Source organism: Amyelois transitella, chromosome 20, assembly GCF_032362555.1.
Source record: "Amyelois transitella isolate CPQ chromosome 20, ilAmyTran1.1, whole genome shotgun sequence".
NCBI classification, from domain to species: domain Eukaryota; kingdom Metazoa; phylum Arthropoda; class Insecta; order Lepidoptera; family Pyralidae; genus Amyelois; species Amyelois transitella.
Window position 1 is genome coordinate 2,441,007 of NC_083523.1, and position 24,943 is coordinate 2,465,949.

General features: G+C 34.4%; 4 protein-coding genes and 1 long non-coding RNA gene across 6 annotated transcripts; 1 reads left to right on the forward strand and 4 right to left on the reverse strand.

Moving 5' to 3' along the window:
* Window positions 1–68: 68 nt before the first annotated feature.
* On the reverse strand, window positions 69–6,320 carry LOC106134439 (mitochondrial pyruvate carrier 2). Of its 2 annotated transcripts, none has more exons than XM_013334501.2 (3): window positions 6,082–6,320; window positions 5,955–5,995; window positions 69–1,126 (listed from the first exon to the last, which is right to left on the reverse strand). In XM_013334501.2, the coding sequence occupies exons 1-3, from the start codon at window positions 6,164–6,166 to the stop codon at window positions 908–910; spliced, it is 345 nt and encodes a 114-aa protein (XP_013189955.1). In that variant the 5' UTR covers window positions 6,167–6,320; the 3' UTR covers window positions 69–907. The 2 variants fall into 2 exon arrangements, with proteins under 2 accessions (XP_013189955.1, XP_013189954.1); XM_013334500.2 differs by lacking the exon at window positions 69–1,126 and adding an exon at window positions 2,444–4,253 and having other exon boundaries at window positions 6,082–6,319.
* A 130-nt stretch (window positions 6,321–6,450) lies between these two features.
* Window positions 6,451–8,855, forward strand: LOC106134463 (uncharacterized). The gene is made up of 2 exons (XM_013334528.2): window positions 6,451–6,503; window positions 6,596–8,855. Exon 2 carries the CDS (start codon window positions 6,781–6,783, stop codon window positions 8,452–8,454), a length of 1,674 nt encoding a protein of 557 aa, XP_013189982.2. The 5' UTR covers window positions 6,451–6,503; window positions 6,596–6,780; the 3' UTR covers window positions 8,455–8,855.
* Window positions 8,856–9,646: 791 nt separating this feature from the next.
* LOC106134460 (uncharacterized) lies at window positions 9,647–14,829 on the reverse strand. The gene is made up of 6 exons (XM_013334525.2): window positions 14,585–14,829; window positions 14,272–14,328; window positions 13,731–13,829; window positions 13,038–13,136; window positions 12,456–12,554; window positions 9,647–12,149 (listed from the first exon to the last, which is right to left on the reverse strand). Exons 1-6 carry the CDS (start codon window positions 14,694–14,696, stop codon window positions 12,055–12,057), a joined length of 561 nt encoding a protein of 186 aa, XP_013189979.2. The 5' UTR covers window positions 14,697–14,829; the 3' UTR covers window positions 9,647–12,054.
* Window positions 14,830–15,414: 585 nt separating this feature from the next.
* Window positions 15,415–20,688, reverse strand: LOC106134455 (UDP-glucosyltransferase 2). The gene is made up of 9 exons (XM_013334521.2): window positions 20,532–20,688; window positions 19,594–19,749; window positions 18,936–19,023; window positions 18,249–18,438; window positions 17,751–17,948; window positions 17,186–17,405; window positions 16,616–16,835; window positions 16,102–16,321; window positions 15,415–15,754 (listed from the first exon to the last, which is right to left on the reverse strand). Exons 2-9 carry the CDS (start codon window positions 19,744–19,746, stop codon window positions 15,487–15,489), a joined length of 1,557 nt encoding a protein of 518 aa, XP_013189975.2. The 5' UTR covers window positions 19,747–19,749; window positions 20,532–20,688; the 3' UTR covers window positions 15,415–15,486.
* A 343-nt stretch (window positions 20,689–21,031) lies between these two features.
* Window positions 21,032–24,836, reverse strand: LOC132902974 (uncharacterized). The gene is made up of 2 exons (XR_009657292.1): window positions 22,562–24,836; window positions 21,032–21,537 (listed from the first exon to the last, which is right to left on the reverse strand). It is a non-coding gene; the product is annotated as an uncharacterized LOC132902974 (long non-coding RNA).
* Between the last annotated feature and the right edge of the window lie 107 nt (window positions 24,837–24,943).

A 24,943-nucleotide genomic window follows, 5' to 3' on the forward strand; every position in this document is an offset into this window, starting at 1 on the left:
ATGTGCCAGTGAAACCCTTCAGCCTGGATTTTCAGGAACTCCTCCGTTTATTGGAAAAAAAAACCAGATTTAAAACAACATTTTATTAACAACAAATAATATTAGATTAGAACATTTGTATAAAATCCATATCGTATAGACTGTTATTGTCTAAGTGGAATGATTTAATAAATTCGAAGAGTAAATTTTAAATTAAACATGGCAAGAACAATAAACAAATTTCATAAAATATACTTAAAATTAAATTAAATGTCAAACAATAATGGCACTAATCAAATCACTACCTAAATATTGTAGGTATTAGTGGAGTAAGTATAGATTATCAATATAATAATTTGTGTCCCTATAAGTTTCGTTTGGTAGCTTTCGAGTCTAGCAACTTTTGGCTATTTCTACCCCGCAAGCAAAGACGTGATATTTGTGTTTGCTTAAATATTATTAATCAGTAGATTAAGAATCGGTGTAATGTCAATAAAATATTTATAGTAGGTAGGAAATTAAGACTTTTAGGTACGTAGATACGTACTTAATCTTCACATTTTTTAATTTATTTATAAGTATTTGTATTTAATACAGCACTTTGCTTATACTTAGGTAGATATCTTTTAAATCTAAAAAATACCGTTTACTGGTTTACTGTTTTACTGGTAACATTCTGTTTCACTTTAGTTTTCAGTTTTTTGTTTTCTTTTAAAATATCTTACTGTAAATTGTGACTTTTTTTTATAAAAATGGCATGTAACTTTTATTTTACTCTTTTTTTCAATAGATAATCTACTCGTATCTGGTTATAAGGAAGGGTTGGTTTGAGACCTGTGACTTTTGGCTCTGTCTACGGTTAGGGATATAGCGTAATGTGTATGTGTTGGTTTTCTTCCCAGCCTTTCATTGACAAGCCAAATGAGTTTCATTGCAATTTTCTCTGATAATTTACAGCCCTGAAGCACTGCACGCCGTTAGCGACTCCCAATGAGAAATTACACAAAGACAGGGCATAATTAATGGGCCTGATGACCAGGCAGTACCGGGTCCAGATGAGGCCGGTGGCGGCGAGGGTGGCTGCCTGGGTCGGAGACACCTTGTCCAGGGGGCGTCGGTACTCGTCCAGGGAAACTAGCACTAGGGCCTGGAATCAGTTTTGAAATGACCATGCATACTTAGGTATACTAATAAGGTACAGAGTGACGTAATTCGGCCTCTAACGTTGGCCTCTGTGGCGCAGCGGTAGTGCGCTTGTCTGTAATTTAAGATTCTATTCTAAGTATAATTTAATATTGTGAAGTTGACGTTGTTGAAGAAAATGCTGCAGTGCAGTTTGTTACCGCTTCTTCTGCACTGACGCCTTGGAAGCGGCAGTAAACTTAGTTTTTAAGTAATTTATTTGACGTTAACCAATGTTGTTAAACCATACGACAATTATTTAGCGATATATAGTATCCTATAATAATGAATAAAAATTTTGAATTTGAATTTGTAACACCGGAGGTCCCGGGTTCGAATCCCGGTCAGGGCATGATGAGAAAAGAACTTTTTCTGATTGGCTTGGGTCTTGGATGTTTATCTATATAAGTATTTAATATAAAATATAGTATCGTTGAGTTAGTATCTCGTAACACAAGTCTCGAAGGCTAGCTCAATCTGGGTCAGTCTGAGTAATTTGAAAAAAAAAAATAAAAAAAAATTTGCCGGATTTAATGCGTAAAGGCACATGTTTTAATCCCAGCTCGACCATTTTTTTTCTGTTAAATCTAAGTGGATAATTAGAATTTACACCTCTGAATAACAGATCATGCTAGCTGAGCATAGCTACAAATTATATTTTCGGGTTTCGGCATTAAGATAGGTCTCTATTTCACTATTAGGTATACAAAGTACTCTTTGGTATAAACATCTTGTTTTCTTGAGCAGCTAAACATCAGGGTGGTAGTTTTAGTTACATTCGACTTACCTCTGCATTTTGAATGAAAATGTCTCACATTCCAATCCCCAAGTCAAGGCAATATTAGTATGTTTTCTTAAATAAATTTCGATGGACTTGCTTTGTAAATAAATAATTACCCAGTGGTTTCAATCCGATTAAGGGTGAACCTGTTATGGATTTTCTTGCATGCGTTGAAACATTCACTGTTAAGTTTAAGCTTTGAAATTACTGGGATTTACATACTCACGAAATGCTTTTCTTTAGTCCCCGTAACCAATGAAATATCTGTGATGGAATGATTAAGATATGGGTGGGCTACAAATTAATAGGGATGCTATTCTTAAATTCGGTGACTCACAGATAGGAAGTCGATAAATTTTCTTTCAACGTCGTTTCATCTTGTGTGTACGATTTTAATAAACATATAGATACAACGTTTTTAAAAATACGTGTTGTAATTAAAACCTAAATTTGTATCCCAACCCAATACACAGAAAGAAGGCCAATAAATAATAGAGGATCTGAAATAACAAACGTATATTCATCACAAGTAAAAGGTATACAAAAATAAACAGTATTAATACATGATTTGATGACATCTTCGATTACATTTCCAGACCCGAAACTATCACATTTTAGTATTTCGCACACTAATAAATAACAATGTACAGAAGATTAGGTACTTAACGTCACATAGAGAATACTTTTGTTAGTTGAAATATATAACTTATATTCGTACTTTCATCATCATCGTTTTTATCCCTTACGGGGTAAACAGAGCCAAGAGTCTAAAAAGATTGAAACGCTCTTTACTTTCAGCTCTATGGCTTAATTTTTATTAAACAATTTAAGCAATTAGGAGAATTACGGTTTTCAAAAACGTTCGAAAGATTTTCGCTCGATATCCAACGGAATCATTCGTTTCACCGATTTAAGTAAGTAGTAATAAATTAAGGAATAACCCCCTGAATTCCGTTAAGTTATAATATATCAACTAACAAAGCTTGTGAAAAATATTTTTAGAGAACAATATCACAAGTTGAGAAGACATTTTTAGAGAACAATATCACAAGTTGTGAAGACCCACAACCAAATAGTCGAAAACAAAAAATAATTAACAACAATTTGTGGTAATAAATAAGGGAACACCATCATTTTCAATTTTCCTTCACTCTGTTCGGATAATGTGATATTTATCTAGGTATTTAAAGATTTAAGGGCACTAAGTAAGGGCATTGCCACACTGGCAGATTGCGAGCGTTTTTAAAGCGGAGCGTCCACGCAGCGTACGAGTCCCGGATGTGTGAGCAAGTGGCGATACCGCAACGTCTTTACCGCGCGGCCGCTCCGCTTGGAAAACGCTTGCAATCCTCCAGTGTGGCAGCACCCTAAATGATTTTCCCATTGTTTCGCTTAATTAGGAAGAGACATCGTTATTCATATTTGCACTGTCATGGTAGTCTGTTTCAATGCTAACTAGGCTAAATAAATAATATAAAAATAAATAATAACTACAAAAAAGTTGTAGGTATATACTATTTTGTAAAATATACTCGTTTGTACTATGTGTACAAATGGTATAACTGGAAATATTTCACTATTTCGTCATTAATTAAGGACCGAATATTTTTTGCTCAACTTGCTTCACATTTGAGCCAATACTTTAAACAGTTAACTCCTGATAAACTTTAATTCCTAAAAGGTCTACTTAGAACTATATCCCACTACTTGCGACCTCGTATTTATTTCTATTAAATAATGCATAATTCTCACACCCACTGAGATTGATATAATCAAATTATACTAAATTAGGGTTGACCATAATAGCACTGAAATAATATAGAAACAGTTACAACCGATTATCAATTACCGAAATCGCATTGGAAGCTGTTAACTTTGATTTTATCACGTGATTAAATGTTTTATTTCTTGAAATTAACTTCATAAAAAAAGTTGTACGAAATTAAAAAAAATATTGTAACTGCATTTTTAAAACCTATATTAACCTATTTGGCATCTATATCAAGTACTTCAATATCTTAACTACAATACCTCATGTGCCAATGGCAACCCTAATTAAAACCCGTAACAACCCGTATTTAACTTATTTCTCCTGTTTCTTCGACTGCTGATACTTTATCGCTCGTCCTATTTGATACAAACTGGTCATTGCAACAAAGACGTTTACAGCGAATAGACTGTAATTCTTTGGAATTATAACTAGGGAGTAACGGGACCAGACAATGCCTGTGGCCGCGAGGGATATGGACTGGGGGATGGAAAGAGACTCCACTGGCCGATTCAAGTCACCCAAACCCGCTAACACCAAACTCTGAAAGTGTTAACATGATATGATGAGTTTAACTGAACAGGTATCACTTTCACTGAATGATATTTCTACTATTTGTTTTACACAAACTTAGTTTTGATATAAAAGTCAAGTAACAAACATATGTATCAGTTATTTTGTAGTAATCATACATACATATATATCAAGTCTTTATCCTTTGCGGGGTAGACAGGGCCAACAGTCTTGAAATACGACAGACCATGTTCAGAAAGGCCAACAATAGAATTGAGAAAAGAAGAATCCCAAGTTCATAAGCCCATGGATGCTTAAAAGGCGACTAAGGGATAGCCCTTAGTTGCCTTTTACGACACCCATGGGCAAGAAATGGAGTGGTTCTATTCTTTTTTCTATTGGTGCCACATGGCACTGTAAGAAATAAGGATTTTAACAAAATAAGGGTTTTGTTTTTCTCACAGATATCCCATGGGAACGGTCCTTTATCATGATAAAAAAATTATTTGTATAATCCATCCTTTTAAACTGAAACAACATTTACAACATTCCGGCTGTCACAGTCCAAAGCTATTTTATATGTATAAATTCTTAGCAATTTGCTATAATAGTAGAAATATCATTTGACATGAACATACACAGATTTCCCCATAAACAATACTTATTTACACAAGTATTGTACAGAACTTGAAATTGAGATGTAAATCACTTACAATGTATGCAGTTTGTTACATTATTGAAACATTATCCTCTTGCCAGAGGTAAAGATGTTTTTTTTATAATAAACAAGGTATAGGTTAGGTATAAGGTCATCAATAACCTATGTATGAATTCTACATACATACATATAGTCACGTCTATATCCCTAAGAGGTAGACAGAGGCCACATTCAGCTTTTTGGCTTGATGATAGAATTGAGTCTGAATTGATAGTATTGAATCTGAATAATGTAGGTAAACAAGCCTTTACAAATAAAAATGATAAAAACATCTTGGTTCATAAAACAAGTGTGTGTAAAAGAATCTTTTCTTTTTCTTGTTCTCTATAAATAAATAATTTTAAGTAAATAGTTTTCTTCATATAACTTCCAACTCAATTTTAAGTTCAGTTTCATTATTTCTGTGAATTCAAATATGCATGCATCAGGGTATTTCAAAGAGTGATTAATTGCAACCTATTTTAAAAAAATATATTCTGATTTTAAAGTCCCAAACATGCATATTTTAACCACCATATACCTACAATGAAATTTGTAAGATCTAAACATATGGAAAGAGATTTCAAAGAATTAAAAAATGGATTTAAACTTTATGTCACTTATAAATTTCAAGAGTCAAATAGGTCAAAGTCTTGTAACTTTTTTATTGGGATTAGTGTGGGTTTGACCTCAATCTATGTGATGGTAAACACAATGGGGGTCTATAATTTTGATAGGTAATTTAAAATTAAAGTTTTGCTAGTTATTTATGTTAAAATTAAATTCATAATTATAACACAATATCTGTTATCTTATCCATATGTTAAGAAATTACACGCAACATATTATCTGAAGTCAGTGTACATCTTGAGAGATAAACCTTATCACCAGTTAACTTTTTAACATTCATATGGTACATGATACGGAAATTATGAACGTAAATGCAAATACATGTCTTGCCCTTATACAAGGTCCCAGGGTAAAAATAGAGCAACCTTGATTTTGAATTTTTTGCACATCCGCATATTACTTACCCATTTGAACGCAGGTGCCCAGAAAAATATGGTTTTAGGACCTGAAATAAATTGCAAAATAGGTTATTTACACATTAAACATACGTAATAGACAGTGACCGTTAATTAAAATGCGTAATAATCTTACCAGCTTCATGCTCCCATAGCGGACGAAGTTTTGAAGGGACGAATCTGTCTGCAGCAGTAACGAGTGTTTTATAAACTTTCGACATTTTCTTATATTATTTTTCTAATTATTTGTAGGGAGCGGAAGGGAGGTGCTATGTATGAAGCGGTCTATTATTTTCAATTACTACAGTAGAGAATTCACATCTCCACTGCATTCAATTCAAATTGGCTGGCTCGTCCTTGACTTGATAAAATCTGACACATGCAATCACATTGACATTGATATAAAAAAGTAATTTATATATGACAGTGATAAGTGTCATAAGCGTTTTATTTATTCCAAAAACTAAAATATATATAAGGCACAAGACGCTTGATTTGAGTTCGTGTAGACGTGTGTAAAAAAAATTGGTACACCAATAACGTGCATCTATAAAATTGGTATTTTAAAGTTCATAATTTTTTATATTATTTATATATATATACCTATTAATAAAATCATGTCAAAACTAAAAAGTTAAATTTCATTGCAGGAACCTGTGGCAGGAACGCGTTCTTATCATGGATGGGTGCGGAGCGTTGTGTTGTGTGTGTGTGTGTCATGTCAAGGCATTTAAATAGGTATTTTAGTTTCCTTTGTTTATTTTAATATTCAGTGATTTCTTGTGTTTGGTTTTCGATAACAAATGTTGTTTTCGTATTTTATCAAAAGTTGAATATGGGTACTAGCACCATGGGTAGTGATTTGCATTCAGACAAACAAGACAAACTTTTGAAGCTTCAAGCTCGGAAGAAGGAATTGGAGCAAATGCTCGCTGCCAAAAACGAGGAACTTTACAAATTGTGCGTGCAAGAAGTTCAGTTAACTGGTATTGTACCTCCAGAAGCTCCTTTGAGCCCTGAAGTTCCGCAACGAGAAAGATTAGGCAGTGTAAAAAGTACTGAAAGATCAACTGATGGTAACGATGTTCAAGATGGTTCCGATAATTCATCAAGGCGTCTTAGACTTTGCTCAGATCGTCTTCTCGATGCTGATCAAATTTCACGCAAAAATCATTCTCATAGGCTGTCAACTCCGTCTATATCAGGTATGTCAACGAAGAGCGCTCACCCACGACACATACGTCGTCCGGAGACGAGTTGTTCTAATTTTTTTCCTTCACCACCACAAGAGAGAAACCCAGAGACATTTTCTATACATACATCTCATACATACCCTGCATTAGCTGGTCGGCAAGAGCCTGTTTTAGACATGCACAATGATCACCAAGCACCCATGTACAGGCACCATACTTTAACAACTGAGTACATGAATAAAATATATTACACCCATGCCCCTGAGGCTCATAATGTGTCCCGGATGCGAGAAACTCACTTTAGTTCCAGCCACCCAGATATCACTACTCATTATACGCATGGAAACATTGCACCGCATCCTGTTCAAAATGGTGCCCGTAACACTCCATTACTTTACCAATATGCTTCTCATTTGAAAGCCCAAAGCCAACATTTAGGTGCATTGCATCACCATCAAATACAAGGTCAGTCTAAGAGGAGACCAGAAGGTGCTAGAAGAAATACATTACAGCGAACTCAAACATATCATTTGACATCACACAGTGATTATAACCAGCATTTGGAAAATATGGACAACTTTCGCCACAGATCTCAGCCTGATATTCAAGAGCATTGTGAACGAATGCCCCCTCCAGTAGAGAGAGTAGCAGCAGTTCCTAACTCGTTGCCTTTACGTGAACGAAACACATTGAGACAGCCTATGCACATGCAACTGAAAGTGTCCACAGATGATTACGGGCGAGAGGATCACAGGACCTATCCAGATGCGTTAAGCCCAGTCAGTCAAATTTCTGGATACTCTAATTTTGATTCTGTGAGCATGAATAAATTTTCGCCTTTGTCACAAACTGACATGAGACTAAAAGAAAAACAGTGGTATGAGACATCACTTGACTCACCAACAAAAGCGGATATTCCATTGCTTAAGAAAAGTAATAGTTTAAAGCGAACATCAAGCATAGGTAATTCACAAGCATATGAAGTTATGATCTCATCAGGTCGTCATTCTGCCCTGCAGAGTCCTAACCAAGTGCCTCTTAGTCCTCCGGTGCTTTCTCCCAGTGCGGTGTCCCTCGAGTCACCTAAGAATTTAACTGTGATTGAACAGGGGAAGTGCATACCATACAGAGAAGAGACTAAGCCTTTCGAAATGTCTGATTTTTACAAATATTCTACTAAGTTTAGGCAAAACAATGTGCCGAAGCCAGCTGCCAATGCCGTGCCAAATGTAGCTCACGTTAACTCGATGTATAACAAATTGCCAATGGAATTGCCACAATATCAACAAGAACACTGGCATAGCCACGGCAACTAGGATAGTGTATTTTGTAATTACGAGATATATTTATTGTAAATGGATTTGATAATAATTGGTTAAATTGATGTATGCAATGCATATTAAGTTGTACCTAGATTGATATTTTATATTTCCCATATTTTAATGTACAATAAAATGTTAGATAAGATTCGATCTCTCTATGAGCATTCTCTATCTTTATACTGGCTCTCATTTTTTTATAATGCTGCCATTTATAAACCTTAAAGTATCTGTGATTTAACAAGCAAGAGTAATCAGTGTTGTAGTGTTTAAAAATAATAAAACTATATGTCTATAAAAACATGAAATCATAAAAGCGTGTAATAGTGTCATTTTTTTCTTTTGAATTCTAACAGCTGATATTTTCGACTATATCTACATGTACTTTAAATACATTTTCACTATCTACCTAATTTTATGTCAGAGCTAGTTTTCCAAGAGGCAGATAAAAGATACTTGATAGATCAATTGATATATAGCCGAAAACAAAAGTGAGCAGCAGCCATTTTCGCGCTATCACACTACAGTAAATTTATTTTTGCCTTTATTGCAAATCTTTCAGATAACTTTTATCCCCCTGTTAAAAAAATACTAGCTATTGTTTATGATATGTATATGCCTTAAAGTATAATTGTGTCAAAAAGACCTGAAACTGATAAGTAGTGTAATATTTTCAAAACATATGTTTCATAAGGCCTTATTGATTAATGATGTTTCACAATAGTTTGTAAACTGTATAACCCTAACCACGATGCCATAATGTAATTGATAAATTTTTAAAAACATTTTTCCCGTTTAATGAATAAAACTTAGGTTTAAATCTGTGATAGTTTGTGCAAATCATAATGGTTTATAAGACAATAATTTGGATTAGAAGATATTAGCCTATAATTGCCCGTATTATTTGGTAGAATAATGCTGATATGTTAAAAAATATTATATATTTTAGCTTTTTGTGCGACGTTAGTGAAAACGGGAATACAATTATTATTTCGAAACAGCCTGTCAGCTAATTCATGAGTGTTGACAAGGCATACCACTATGCTTAACTAAGGGAACATGTGATGAATGCTTTATCAACATTTGGAATAAGTTATATTCCCTTTCCTTTTGTGTGAGAACAAATATGAGGCCACCATTTTTTATCGTTTGCGTAATATTATGTATTGTAATGTTTTGTCACAATATCCTCAGTACGAGTGACCACAACCACAAATCAAGGGCATTACATACAATTATATGCCAATTTGCTTGTAAGAATGAATTGTAATTAAATCGTAGAAGATGGAGTACAAATACTTTGATACAAATACCATAATGAAATAAGGCACCTACTTTCATATTCGGCACGAGTTTATACCTACATGGAATTTTATAATAAGGACCGTTGCTAATGAACATACATACATATAGTCACGTCTATTTTGCTTGCGGGGTGGACAGAGCAAACAGTCTTGAAGAGACTGATAGATCACGTTCAGCTATTTGGGTTTATGATAGAATTAAGATTAAAGTAGTTATAGGTTTCTGGCTCATCGCCTAAAAGTATAGGAAGATAGACAGATAAAACTGGGAAACAGAAGTATCCCAAGTTTATTAGCCTATCCCTGAGTTGCCATTAACGACATTCATGGTAAAGACATGGAGGCCCTATTCTTTTTTTCGTCTGGTGCCGGGAACCATAAGGAATTAAAAGATGAAAATTTAAATATTATCACATTTACAAAATAAATTGTCTATTGCGTTTCGTAATCTATAATAATAAAATCTTTTAAAAGAAGTATAATTAAACATCGAAAATGGCGCTTAATAAATTAGCCTATAAAAGGTGACTAAGTAGTTAGTTAACTGAAAAATCTTAAGAATTATAAAAACACACCTGCCACCAATAATTACCATTTTAAATAACAAACACTCGAATTTTACATTTGAAATGTGTGGAAAATATTTTTCCATTGAAAAATAAATAGCTACTTTTTACTTATATGGAAAACGTCTTGATTTGTGGTTGACCGTCATATCCACCCACCGCTTTAAAATAAATAATGCTTATTAGCGCATAATAACGTGTTTAGTACCTAGTTATTTATTTGTATGTGAAAATAATTTTGTGTATTTTATAGTTAGTATATTTTATGTATTAAGTTAATATTTCTGTCCGTTTTTTAGCCTTAAATTAATCTTCACGTCAAAAGCATTTATGAGTAGGTATCTACTTAAATAATCTTTGTGTTGTCCTTACAATATCTAGCCTGATCTTGGCCAAATAATAATATAGCCTTTTTACTGCCTTATACATATTACTAGTTTTATGAACTAAAAATAACAAACGAAAAATGGCGATTAATTTTGTAACTTTATATTAAATGACAATTTTAATTGTAGGGTTAGCAAATTTGATACAACAGTCACAGTGATCAGACGATAGTTTTAAAATAACTTCTTCAGGTAGAAGACGCAAATGGGAAAAGCCATTGAGCATTCAATAAAATAAGAGGGAATAAATAGTCTCGCAGAAATAAGTAAGCTTAATTCGGTTCCCCAAGTATATCTCCAACTATATATTTTCAGTGGATTTTTCGTTGTCTTTCACCTTGTTGAAGATTTGGGCCGTAGTAGGGCTTCCCCATCGTAAGCAAAAATTGCCAACTTGAAAGACGATATGTGCAAAGCCATTTCGCTGTTCCTTCTATACCATAAAAGGTAGCGACCATATAAAATCCTTTTGACTTACTTAGCTTTATGATTTGTGTTTATATTTTTAGTATTAATAATATTTTAATCTACTTAATTTTATTTTATTCAAATCGTGTAATGTATGAATCTTAAGATTTAAGTTATTTGCGCCTGTGCATCAATGAAAAGACTTTGTAAATAACTTGCCAAACTTTGAGCCTTTTACAATATTTGCCTTAATTCGTTCATTAACGAATACTTAGATAGTTAATTCGTGTTTTTAAGGTACAAAATTGGAAAAAATTAAATGAAAGTGTTATGTAATTAATTATGTAGCAATGAAATTGCAAGGTGATGCTGCAAACAAAAATGTAATATTTTTATATAATGTTTATATGTGCTTAAGGCACTGGTTATGTCAATAATAAAGTTTTTGAATAATTATTAAATGAATTCTTTATTTAAGACTAGACCTGTCCCGGCTACGCACAAACCTTCCTAAAACTCTTTCCAACATTTCAAACAGGAACAAAATCCGTCCACAATTTTCCAAGATAGCGCATACATACAGACAGAAAATAGGAGACTATTATTTATGTGGTCGTCGAGAGTGCATTGATTGTATCTATTATTTTTGTTGTACTTTGATGTAGGAGAGAAATAATGTATATTATCTATCAAATAAATTTTCTTCTCCTTTACATAATAAGAAACATTTTAATTCAATTCTTTTTTTTTATTTTCCACAAAACGAACAACTTAAACAAAAACGAATGAACGAATATTTTCAAATGTCACTGTCCTAACAGATCATAAAATGAGAAACATTTTGAATTAAATTAATAGGTAAGTATTATTTTATTTGCCACAAAAGGAACAACCTTAAATTTAAAAAAAATAAGCATTAGAAAGAGTAGGTAGTTAGTGCTTGGGATGTTTTCGTAATTTTAACATTAGCTCGTGGAGCGACCGTTTTCCCGGATTGAAGCCTCCGTTCAGGTAATCGTTGTCGCCGCCTGAAAAGAATATTGTTGTTAGCGTTTCCTTCCTTGCCTAAATCGCCTTTTACGACATCCGCGGGAAAGAAATAAAGTGGTCCTTTTCTAAAAGTGTACGGAGCCATACGCACAACAGTAGGTACCTACATAGGTAATACTAACTATTGCCCGCCACTTTCTTCACTGACAATTAAATACAAAAAAGCTGATCCCCTGTTTTGCCCCCAAAGGAATTGGTGGAGAAGTGTATACCGGTTTTTAAGTTGGAACAAATCTGAGAAAACCGCATTAAAATCAGATCAATAAAAAGAAGATTTCTCTTACCAGCACCCTCGAGTTGTCCATTGATGCAGCCGTCGTCCCACATATTGACACACCGCTTGCCCGGGTTGAAACCTCCGTTCAGGTAATTGTCATCACCACCTTGTAACAAATAAATACGGTCGAATTGAGAACCTCCTTTTTTTAAGTTGGTTAAAAAAGGTTATAATCTATGGGTATATTTTTTTCTTTCGGACATGTTTTAAGGCGATTTGCTTGTATTATAAATATTTTTAGATACATATATCGCTTGTGATGTGGGAAACAAGCTCATATTCGGCAGTTCGCCCTCGTAGAAATCTTTAATAAGTAGGTACCTTATACTAGTAGTTACTTTCAGGAAAAAAAATTGTAACGCTGTCATAGCCTTTTCAGCAGACTGTTGGTATGTCTACCCCGTAAGCGATATAGACATATTTACATCTATCTATGTATGTTCGAGGTCGGATAGACAATAAACTTTACTCATACATAAAATTTCATCACAATCGGTGCCGCATTTTATTAGACATGAAAGCGTAAGATTTTACTTCTTGGAAAATATTTAATTAATTTCGAAACAAAAAATTAAAAAAACATTCTGACCAGCTCCATTGAGTTGTCCGTTAATACAGCCTTCGTCCCACATGTTGACGCACCGCTTTCCCGGGTTGAAACCTCCGTTCAGGTAATTGTCATCGCCACCTGTAGATAATTATTAAAAAAATACTTCCATGATTTAATCATCCTTACTTAATATACAAATGCGTTTATTTACCGAACTATTTACATACTCACGCTTTATATTTGACCAAATTTTATAAAATTTCATACAAATAAATAAAATACAGTACCCACTGAAAAGGACAAATGGTACCTACGTTTCGTAATTGCCGAAGCCTTTAACACCCAGCATCGTGTCCAAGTAATTACGAAATATGGTAAACAGTTCTCATAAGTAATTTATCTATCTGTCTTTAATTTAATATTTGTATTTTAGCTCATTAAAATTTATTTTTTAAGACAAAAGATTGTAGACTGAAATATTTGTAACCTAAATTCATGTTGAAGTTACTTTAATGAAAAATAAAAATTGATTTGTGGTTGACCGTCATATCCACCCACTGCATTAAATGATTTTTTTTTATTAGTTAACATATTATATTTACGTGTGTAATTATTTTCTATATGAAAATAATTTTGTGTATTTTATAGTAAGTATATTTTGTGTATTAAGTTAAAAGTTTTTTAATGATTACCAAATTAGTGTCCACCAAATAATTTAATTGACTAACTTACCAGCTCCGTTGAGCTGGCCGTTGATGCAACCTTCATCCCACATGTTGACGCACCGCTTGCCCGGGTTGAAACCTCCATTTAGGTAATTATCATCACCACCTACAGAATCAATCAATCAATCATCATTAATAATAAATTCTTGGATAAGTACTGACTAATGAAAACATACAGCCAAAAATACCGGGTAGGTAGATAAGGTTAAATTGGTCATATTATGAGTATTCTTCTTCGATTACTTGTTTTTAGAGAGAATTTTCCGAATTTCCTGTGGAATACGGACAAACGTCAACGCTGCTCCTCGATTTTAAACTAGCCAGTAGGAAAATTTTAAAAAAGAATCCTTATAAAATAATAAATACAAAAATAAATAATCTGTGACTAGAAAATGGCGGAGAATATGAAAAGTTAAACACAAAAAGTGATTAAACATTGCCAGTGTTTCATATCTTTTATTATAACTAGATATGTGCTATTTCTTATAACTTTGTAAATTTTTGTGCAATAAAGATATTACAAACAGACAAAATTTAATATAACTTACCAGCGCCATTAAGTTGACCGTTGATGCATCCTTCATCCCACATGTTAACACATCTCCCTGTGACATAATCATCATCACTACGATATACCTTTATAGGGTTAGTAAAAAACAAAGTCGCCCTTCGCTTTTGATGCAATAATTATTAATTAGGCAATATATACTTGATAGAAAACATTCTTCAAGGGAAATCGTGAAAAGGAAGCATTATTTTTTTTTTATGACAAACACTCAACGGACTTAAGAAAATAATTATCATTTTCTGAAATTGATTGAAAGAAAATTTATGACTTCATCTAAATAAAAACTCACTCACCATGTCCCCGGGATGATCCCAAGGATTTAGAATAAACGATGCTTATCAGGCCACAGAAAAAGATAAAATGTTTCATTTTGGAATTAAAACAATTGGGCCGAATGATGTACATATATAAACTAAGAAGAATAATAATGAATAAATGTTCGCAATGTATCTGTGCTTTATATAGTAGGCTAATGTAATAATATTGATACAAATTTAATCTGAAGTCCTCAACACTTGAGATTGTTCCTTCATTATTTGATTCGGCTTTATTAAATTAGATACCTACTTACTTAATTTAATTAATAGATATAAAAACGAATATTTTCATTTGCGTATGTATGTAAGTAGATTGTGGCGTTTCGTTACTCGTTTAATCAGTAGTTAGGAAATGTGACAACAATAACCATATATATTTTCGCATCATTCAAACAGTTGCAGTGAGAGCACGGGTACTTAAACAGATATTCCCTATGGACCCACCTATGGGTGAAGCTGGTGGGTAAACGGGACGCGGCTGCATTTTATAAGGTGCTTTGGAATATTTTATTAATTGTTACTGGCAAAAGGTCAGGTCAAGAGTACCCAAAACCGACGAGCTTGCATGAAGAGAATTATCAATGTGGATGAAGCGAAAGAAGTATGCAGGGATCGTGGCAGGTGGAAAGATGTAGTCTCTGATGTAGATGTTGTTTATGTATGTGTGTATCTTAGGTATGTGTGTATGTTACTGTTCAGGAGAGTTGTTCATGATAATTATGTACTATGAAGTACCCACTAGAGGTAGTACCTATCAGATATTTTTTTAAATTAGCATACACAAGTAAATCAAATTAAAAATAAACTACAAACCATAGGAATTTTTTTATTACTTTCACTTATTCACATTAAAGCTTAGCGATATTAGTTAACATGACCTAATTCTTCTTCACTTTCTTATCAACCTTTTTCCTAGAACAGCATAATTTCACTATAATCTTCTTCAGAACGTACAAAACTGCCAATACTAAAGCGAGGAGGTCTAAGTATAGCTTCTGATAAAGGGGCACGTCCAGGGCTGGAGAGCGGAGGTGCGGCGCACCTCGTGTCTTCACCACGTGCTCTACCCAGTGCACCAGCTCCTTCCTAGGGTGCACCGGCCTGTCGTGGTAGATTAACGATAGCTCCTTCGCCGTCTCCGTGAACCTGCAAAGCATCAGAGATATTGATGTCAACGAACGATCTCTGTGTTTAATATAAAATCATTAGAATACTTACAATGATTATATTTTTATGAGTTAAAATGTATATAATATAATTAACTAACGCCACCCCAGACTGATCCCCGATCAAATGCACCTACTAGCGCATTCTGATATAAGTATCCTTAAGTTTTGCGCTAGGCTAGGTTTTGCTAGTTAGATTAAAAAAATCTTTTTTTTTTTCAAAAAGTTTAAGCTTATTCCAATAGCAGTCCACAGCTGTAAGTGCAATGAACTGATGCTTTCAGAAAAGTATAAGAGACTAGAAGGTAAAATTATAGTGAAAGTTACCTTTTATCATGTAGAAGTACATCAATGGCATCTCTTAAATGCTCCTTCATATCGTATGCCAGATCAACTCTCAAAGCAAAGCCTTTCTTAACAGCTCTATCGATGTTGTTGAATTGGTCTCCAAAAACAGGGATTCCAATGATAGGTTTGCCGAAATGGACAGCTTCGGTGGTAGATAAGAGCCCGCCATGAGTGATGAAAATAATGCAGTTGGGATGGGCTGCAAAATATTTGTATGTAAGTAAATTGAATGATCCATTTGTTAAAATTTCTATTTCTTGATCCACTGTATGATTATAAACCTTTTGTTTACAGTCATTAGATTTGTTGCAATAAACTTAAATAAAAAAAGAATCTTCATCAGAAACAAATTGCTTAAAAAGAAGCCACGGCAATTCCGATTGTTTGCCTCCTTTCGACCCTCTTGTGAGCTGGATGCTGGACAATTATTGCGAGACAAGTGGTGAGTTATTACGCCACAGTATGGAACATGCACAAACGTTGTAAATCTTACCTAAAATGCTCTGCTGCGGCGCCCAGTCCACGATGTGAACGTTTGAAGGGAGATTCGGGAGTTTTTCTTCAAACTTCCATAGAACAGTTTGTTTCAAACCACCAAATATTTGCAGAAATTCTTTCTTCAGTACTTCTGGGAAGTCTTTACTCTTCAAGTTCGATCCCATGCTGAAAAAGATTAACCCATTCTTCGCGTTGTCTAAAATATTCTTTAAATCCTGTAAGAAAATAAAGATAATATAAATTACAAGTATACTATATATATATATATATATAACAAATATACAAGTAAAGAAAGTGGCGATGGGCGGGCCATATATGCCGCACCACAGACGACCGCTGGGGCAAAGTGGTACTGGAATGGAGACCCAGAACTGGTCGCCGAAATGTGGGTAAACCACCTATTAGATGGACGGACGATCTGGTCAAGATTGCTGGAAGGAGGTGGATGAGAAAAGCACAAAACCGTGGAGAATGGCGTGCATTACTAGAGGCCTACATCCAGCAGTGGATGAATATGGGCAGAAGAAGAAGAAGATACAAGTAAGTAGTTATTATTAGTACTCACATTTGGTAAAGGTTTGACCACGGGATCGATGTGATACCCACCAATGGGTTTGTACGCCTGTGGTAGCCTAGTCGCCAATCCAAGGGAAACATGGGAATTTCCCAGGAATAGAGACGCGTTGTATTTTACGACGTCGAAGGGGTAGACGGGCTTCCCTCTTTTAGCGATGTAGGGGACAAGAAGCTTCTCGTATTGTTCACTTTGAAAACTGTCAATAAACCTGAAAAAGAAACCTTTGACATAATTGAACAGGTTATAAAAATTTATAAAATTTTAGAGGTAAAAGTGAACGAATATTTTTTTGCCGCACTATCTTACTACCGTTATACTTGTAATTTACTCGAGCGTGCAAGTATATTTATGTGTATAGTATTATAATGATGATGGAGACACCTAACCTATGAGATTTCATAGGTATCGCCATTATTTCATGCTTTGGAAATCAATTCGCCAGAATTCAAAACACAATGAGAATCAATGGTTTGTTGGACGTGTTTGTCTGGCTTCAAAGTATTATAAAAGACAAATGATGAGGTGTGCATATATTATCTTCTGAAATACTTACAAAAATTTAAAGAGAAGGCCCATAGCTTGATAAAATAGTTCTTTGACCCTGTTAACGAAGTTAAAAGGCGGGACGTTGCTGGACATGCTGTCAGGGACGTAGGCTGGGTTCACACTCTCGTCGATCAGGCTCAAGATGATCCAGTGGGGCTCGATGGAGGAGAACCAGATGAGAGGGCTGTCGAAGACGGGGCCTAATCTGAAAAAGATAAAAAAAAGTTTGGATGAATGTGAACTTCTACATGTGCATGAAAATAAACGAGTCTTAGTCGATTTGGGATAATATTTGTAGGAGATGGGTTAGCAACCTGTCACTACCTATTTGAATATTAATTATATCATACCATACATATCAATAAATATGCCATACAGCTGAACGTGCGGCCTTTCAGTCTTTTCAAGACTGTTATCTTTGTCTAAGCCGCAAGGGATATAGACTTGATTATATGTATGTATGTCAAAGACAAAGTAGACTGAATTAAGGCTTGTAAACTCTTACCCGGCGTAAGTATCGCAGAACATCCATTCAGCTATGACTACATCGAATGTTTCCGTGGTGTCGCTCATCAGCTTCACCATGTTGACGTCACTCAACACTATCTTGTTCATCACTTCTATAAACCCTTTCATGGAGGAGATACCCATTTTCACCTCCTTCTCCAGCAGTGCTGTCACGTTGAGCATTTTAACTATAAATTAATAAAGAAGTATTAAATAACACTTTGAATTAAGTATATCAAATAATTTTTTAATATATATAGAGGACGCCCACGGCTTCGTTTGCGTATAACGAAGAATCCCGTTAATTCATATTCCCGCGGGAATTTAGGGAATACTTCCCATAATGCACTCCTATTATATATAAATAATATACATTGCCATATTAGGTACAATTTTAGTCTCTAGACCTTACGATTTGGGCAGTGAGGCGCAAGAATTTTTGGAAATCCGCGCAGATAAGGGAACTAGATTCCAAATTTGAAATTTCTGGGCCCAACTATTTGGGCTGTTCGTTGTCTACCAGTTACTCAGTAACGGAACAGTTTCATAGATGAATACATACCTACATATAGTCACGTCTATATCTCATGTGGGGTAGACATAGCCAACAGTCTTGAAAAGGCTCTTCGTCTTTATAATGGGATTGAGATTTTATAGATTAATAGGTGAAATATGATGCGCTCACCGAATTGGTCATCGACACTGCCGCTAATGTCCACTTGTCGTAAATTCGGTGGCAAATTTTTGTCAGGAAAAGGTGTGACTTGCGTTACCTGCGATTCAGAAATTATTTTTAAAGAAAACCTAGTCTGTTTATCAGTAATTCTCTTATATGAGGTATTCCGGATTATTTTCTCAACTTTTGGCTTCAGAAGTGCGTCAAAAAAATGCTACCTATCTAAAGTTTTGGGCAAAGGCTCCTGGGAACAGGAGTGGGCGAGTCTGGAAATTATGACGCTACTTCCTTAACCTCAGTGATTCTGTTGACAGGACAGTCTAAAATAGTAAGAATCAAAGTTTTTGCGCTAAGTAAGTCTAAACCAATTTTTTTTCATCTCTTTGTAAAAAACAAAATTCCGATCCCCTCTGGATCTATCTCATTTCTCGAAATTTTTTCCCGCCTTAACTTTTAACTTAAATGGTTTTTCCAGGTTGGTGCTATCCCACCACCGCCCATGACTCCAGACGTTATCGTCGCCGTTATCTTGACTCCCTACAAAGTTTCTTAAATGTCCCTTTATTCTCTGTCAATCTACTCTTAAATGTTCATTACTCACCCCCTATTCTTGGGAGGCTGACGATATAATTCAGGTTGATACTGCCGTGGCTACATTACCACCTACCTCGTGTCCAGCATCCAGTAGGGCCCTCACCACCCCTCCGGCCAGGATCTGGTGGCTCTTGCCTACCATCGGGAACATCACCAGGACTTTGTAGGCATCGCACACGTGGGCCAATGCCAGGGCGGCTACGAGGAGGTACGCAGACTTCGCCATTTCCTATAATAATGTATACGATATTACATATTTTTATTATTATTCTATCTTTAAGCCAAACAGCTTAACGTGGCCTATCAGTATTTTTAAGACTGTTAGCTCTGTCTACCCTGCAAGGGATAAAGACGTGATTATATGTATGTATGTATGATATTATTTCAATTAATTTGTGGGACAAATTTAGTACTTTAAATGCGAAAGATACAAATTTTGTCATAAGTATTAAGAATTCAATTGGAATGTAAATTCGATATACAATTCAAAAGAAAATTAGGTAGATACCTAGGTAACATTTTAGTAACTCTGTCCATAATTAAACTTTTAAATTATTTATTTCGAGACTAGAGGCCGCTCGCGACTTCGTCCGCATGGAAACCCTATCAATCCCGCGGGAACTCTGGGATAAAAAGTAGCCTGTGTTATTCTGGGTCTTCAGCTACCTAGGCATACCAAATTTCATGGTAATCGGTAGTAGTTTTTGCGTGAAAGAGTAACAAACATCCATACATCCATACAAACTTTCGCCTTTATAATAGTAGTAGAATGATGGTTCCTTAAATTGCGTCAGCAAAAATGTCGAGCGCGTTTCGGCTGAAGTATCTAAAATATTGTTGTGGATTCGTTTTGCCCGGTAGACTCGCAGCTCTCCTTGTTCCAGAGATGCCCTTAAATAGCGGCAAATAATAAAATAAAATAAAGAGATTGCAAAAATACGGTCTTTACCTAAAACACGGAATTGCATAAATTAAAAGTTTGCCTAAATAACTGATAAAAAGTATACTAACTCCTTAAATGTTGTCCTTGGATGCGCACAGTAAAACGTGGAACAATGTACTTATAGTATTACGTGTACATCTTACGCGTACACAAAATGTTTCACACTAAATAATATAGGTACATTTAAACAGCTAATATGTATGTATGCCCTTATTTATAAACAATTTTGAGATAAGATAAACTATCTGAAATGATATGATAGGTATTGTGACAAATCAATAGTATTTTTAAATTTGGGTAGAGATTCTTTTTTAGTTATCTACTTATTGACTGAGAATAATTTTACCTAGACTTTTAATCGAAGCTTTTACATCATAATTTAAAAATAATGTGGAAATCTTAACTTTTTCAGGCAACGGAACGAATGTGTTACCTTTCAAGTCTTCTTGAGAGTTAAACGCCTAAATATGATTGGTGTAACCAAACGTTAGCTAAGTACGTAGGTATTATGAAATTACATTAAAAAATAAATAAATATACAAAGATTCTGAAAAAAAAACCTCAAAAATAATAAGGTATTTTATTTAATTGTACAATAAAATCTTTACAAACAAACAAAAAACAAAGAACGATAAGTAACCCTGCTCACGAGTTTCGAACATATTATTTAGTAAGTACAAAAAAAAATATCTAATCAAAGTCATGGCCAGGAAACACGGAATCACTATTCTACACTGAAACAAAACGCAAAGTTGAACACCTAGATTACCTATCTACGTAATTAATAATTATTAATAATGTTTTATAATTAATTATGCCTATTACTATTAATAATGTTTAGTAAAAATTATTAATGACTGTAAAATCAGTTGTGTATGTATACGGATTGTGTAGTATTTTTATACTAGATTACCTTCATAATATTATGCAATCCTTCAGTTCCAATCCGCTGTTAGGGCACGCGGGGTCTTCTAAACTCAAATAATATGCCGTGTGGTTCCCGGCACTTCACAATGAGGCCACGCCATAAAATGCCAATAAATTTGAGATTCTTTTTTGTTTAGCAACCTGTCACTATTTGAATCTCAATTCCATCATTAAGCCTTGCAACTCAACGTGGCCTTTCAGTGTTTTAAGACTAGGCTCTGTCTACCCCGCAAGGGATATACGCGTGAATATATGTATGTGTATGTATATTGTATTGAATCAAGAACCAAGTAGCTGATTTTGTGATAACCAGATTGCTGTCGTTTGCGACGGTAACGAAGATAGGTTAGTTATTATATATAATCTGGGATTATAATTCTGTTATGCTGAATACAATTTGGGAGGTTATTTTGTAAAGATAACAATTTAGATAACTTTTATGATGAGATATAAAACTACTACAAGAGTTGATAGAGCGATAACATTAGAATATGTTAGATTAGAATTAGGTACTACTCGGTACAGATTTATATGCTGCATAACAAAATCTTTTTTTAAGCTAACTATGTACTTATGCATTAAGTTCTGAGTAAAACTGATTTTGGAATAGATTGGGGGACTATCAGTGCCAGCCTTCTGGGCACGCTCCCGCAGGTTGATACGAGTATTATGCAGGGACTGTAGGTAAGATTTATACATTTATTTTTAATTAACATTTCACTTTTTAGTTGTACCTAGGCAGTTTTAGATTTTAACATAGTTTTTAAGAAATAAGAATATAATTTATTTACTTAGAAGGCAGTTTTAGCGGCTCTGCTAGGTAAGTAAGTGAACTTAGCGAATAATTAATAAGGTATTGAAAATTATTTCCACCTTGGACACAAATTGCAATGACATTCTTCATATTACAATGACACTTATTTATAGCACCTAGCATTAAGCACCTGAATTGTGACAGACAACATACATACGTGACTATATTCACGTCTATATCATTTGCGGGGTGGACAGAGCCAGGAGTCAGGCAAAGACTGAAAGGCCACGTTCAGCTGTATGGTTTAATAGTGGAACTGTATGTGCAGATATCATTTTTGTTTTATCGTAAATAGAAGGCAAAATATATCAGTTTTATCAAAGTAAATAACATGTCTTATCAAATCAATAATACTACTTAGTTAAATATATTTTACAAACACTATTTTATCACAGTATTTCTTTATAACTTCAAAGTCAAAACTACATAGCAAATACGCGCACTTGTACGATTTGTAATTCACTCACTGACTTGTTAGGGACTGCAAAAACTTAACCGCACATAATTTCATCGCAAAATATAGTTAGTTATGTAGGTAACTCTGTTCAAAGCAACACATGAACTTTATCTGAATGAAACCGGCTTATATACATACTCTTTTAATTACCAGCAAGTTGTCAGAACGTTGTACGTCTTCGTTATGTAATATATTAGTCATGTAATATCTAGATTATCAAGGAAACTTAGAACATAGGTGGTCGAGTCCGTGGTTGGAATCTGTGGTCTTGAACTAGTAATGACGCTTTCCGACAATCCGGTAATTTTACGCCGTGTAATGTCAACACTTTAGAATATAAATACTTATGTTTCCCATGGATGCCGTAAAAGGCGATTAAGGGATAGGCTTATAAACTTGGGATTCCTCTTGTAGGTATGCGATGGGTTAGCAACCTGTCGCTATTTGAATTTCTATTCCATTTTTGGTTGAACGTGGACTTTTAGTCTCTGCAGGAAATACAGGACGATGCCATAATTTACATTTAAGAGTGCCTATCTATATATTAAAGCTGAAGAGTTTGTTTGTTTGAATGCGCTTATCTCAGGAACTACTGGTTCGAATCGAAAAATCCTTTTTTTGTGTTGAACAGACCATTTATCGAGGAAGGCTTTAGGCTATATAACATCACGCTGCAACTATTAGGAGCGAAGAAATAATGGAAAATGTGAAAAAAAAAAGGGGAAAATTATTAATCTTTGAGGGCTTCAATGATGCCCAAATAACTGTTCCACGCGGACGAAGTCGCGGGCACAGCTAGTTACATATCAGCATCGTGAATATTATTATAATTGGTACATACTCGTAAATAATATTATTAACCCGTAGCATAATAGTATGCCAAGGCAATCAGCCAAAAAACCGGATTCTTTACTGTTAGCAAGTGTATTATTAACTACTCGTTATTAACTAAATATTTTCTGTTCGTACCTAGAAGCAATAATAACAAAAGATAGTCTGGTCTAATTTCGGTTGGGGTTGGTCGTGGTGGGGGTAAGTGTCTCGAAGACAAGAGACTCATTCATTCATATAATCACATCTAAATCCCTTGCGGGGTAGACAGGGTAAGCAGTCTTGAAAGATTGACAGGCCACCTTCAGCTGTTAGGGTTGATGATAGAATTGAGATTCAAATAGTGACAAGAAACTTACATACATACATACATACATAAAATCACGCCTCTTTCCCGGAGGGGTAGGCAGAGACTACCTCTTTCCACTTGCCACGATCTCTGCATACTTCTTTCGCTTCGTCCACATTCATAACTCTCTTCATACAAGCTCGGCGGTTTCGGGTACTTTTGACCTGACCCTTTACCAGGACGTCCTTAATTTGATCAAGATACGTTCGTCTAGGTCTTCCCACTCCGACCTTTCCCAAGAAACTTACCTGTGGAATACCAAAAAGGTTTACCTAGCTGTTTCACGGTTAACTTTTTGTACCTCTGATCCACCCTAAGTGTTTCACTATTCAAAATAATGTACCCGTATGTAGTTGAAACTATAAAACTAGATATCAATACATATATTCACACTTACTTACTTAGTTCCTAGGGACACTTCATCACAATAATTTTATCCTATAAGTAAGTAATATAGTTTTTACTAATCAAAATTAAAAATATCTCCCTTCAAAAATCACCGTAAGAGCAATGTAGATAACTAAGAAAAGAGTCAATTGTCATAATCGAGGTAGGATTAGAACCTATGCCTCCACACGCACTATATTTTTTATAATAATGCGTATATACATAACCAGTTACTTAATTATAGAAGTTAAGCTATATAGTGTCCAATTTTTTTTAAAGAACTATTTTTTTTTAAATTTTTGTTGTACATTGTTCTTGTGTAAAGTAACAGTGTGGCTAGTGCTCGTAATAAAAGGTTTTCGGAACAGCTTATTTCCCATAATACTTTATTAATATTGATTAATCTGTCTAAAATCCTAAGTATCCACTTATTTATAAAATTTATTTATTTAAAAATACGTATATGCCTTATGTTATCTCGGAAAATGTAGCATTGTACTGGTGAAAGAATTTTTGAGTAGTAGTTTTTGAACTTATTCGGTACAAACTTTCTTTAATACAAATCCTTTCTCTTTATAATTAGCATGGATGTAGATTATTCAATCTATGTAAATATAAATGGCAAAGCCGAAGATGTAATAATTAAAAAAAAAAAACACAAAAATTAAATTCAAACAAATACTGGTAAGATGAACATAGAAAACATGTTTATTAT

Bases quoted from the DNA above. Each gene is read 5' to 3' on its own strand.
- LOC106134439 (XM_013334500.2), bottom strand. From the start codon at position 6,166: ATGTCGAAAGTTTATAAAACACTCGTTACTGCTGCAGACAGATTCGTC. The intron at 5,996-6,081 runs GTAAGATTATTA...AATTTATTTCAG, and splicing joins GCTATGGGAGCATGAAGCTG to GTCCTAAAACCATATTTTTC. The intron at 4,254-5,954 runs GTAAGTAATATG...TAACACTTTCAG, and splicing joins GGGCACCTGCGTTCAAATGG to AGTTTGGTGTTAGCGGGTTT.
- LOC106134463 (XM_013334528.2), top strand. From the start codon at position 6,781: ATGGGTACTAGCACCATGGGTAGTGATTTGCATTCAGACAAACAAGAC.
- LOC106134460 (XM_013334525.2), bottom strand. From the start codon at position 14,696: ATGTACATCATTCGGCCCAATTGTTTTAATTCCAAAATGAAACATTTT. The intron at 14,329-14,584 runs GTGAGTGAGTTT...ATTATGTCACAG, and splicing joins GGGATCATCCCGGGGACATG to GGAGATGTGTTAACATGTGG. The intron at 13,137-13,730 runs GTAAGTTAGTCA...AATTATCTACAG, and splicing joins CGGCCAGCTCAACGGAGCTG to GTGGCGATGACAATTACCTG.
- LOC106134455 (XM_013334521.2), bottom strand. From the start codon at position 19,746: ATGGCGAAGTCTGCGTACCTCCTCGTAGCCGCCCTGGCATTGGCCCAC. The intron at 17,949-18,248 runs GTAAGAGTTTAC...TATCTTTTTCAG, and splicing joins TTCTGCGATACTTACGCCGG to ATTAGGCCCCGTCTTCGACA. The intron at 17,406-17,750 runs GTAAGTATTTCA...TTTCTTTTTCAG, and splicing joins GGCCTTCTCTTTAAATTTTT to GTTTATTGACAGTTTTCAAA.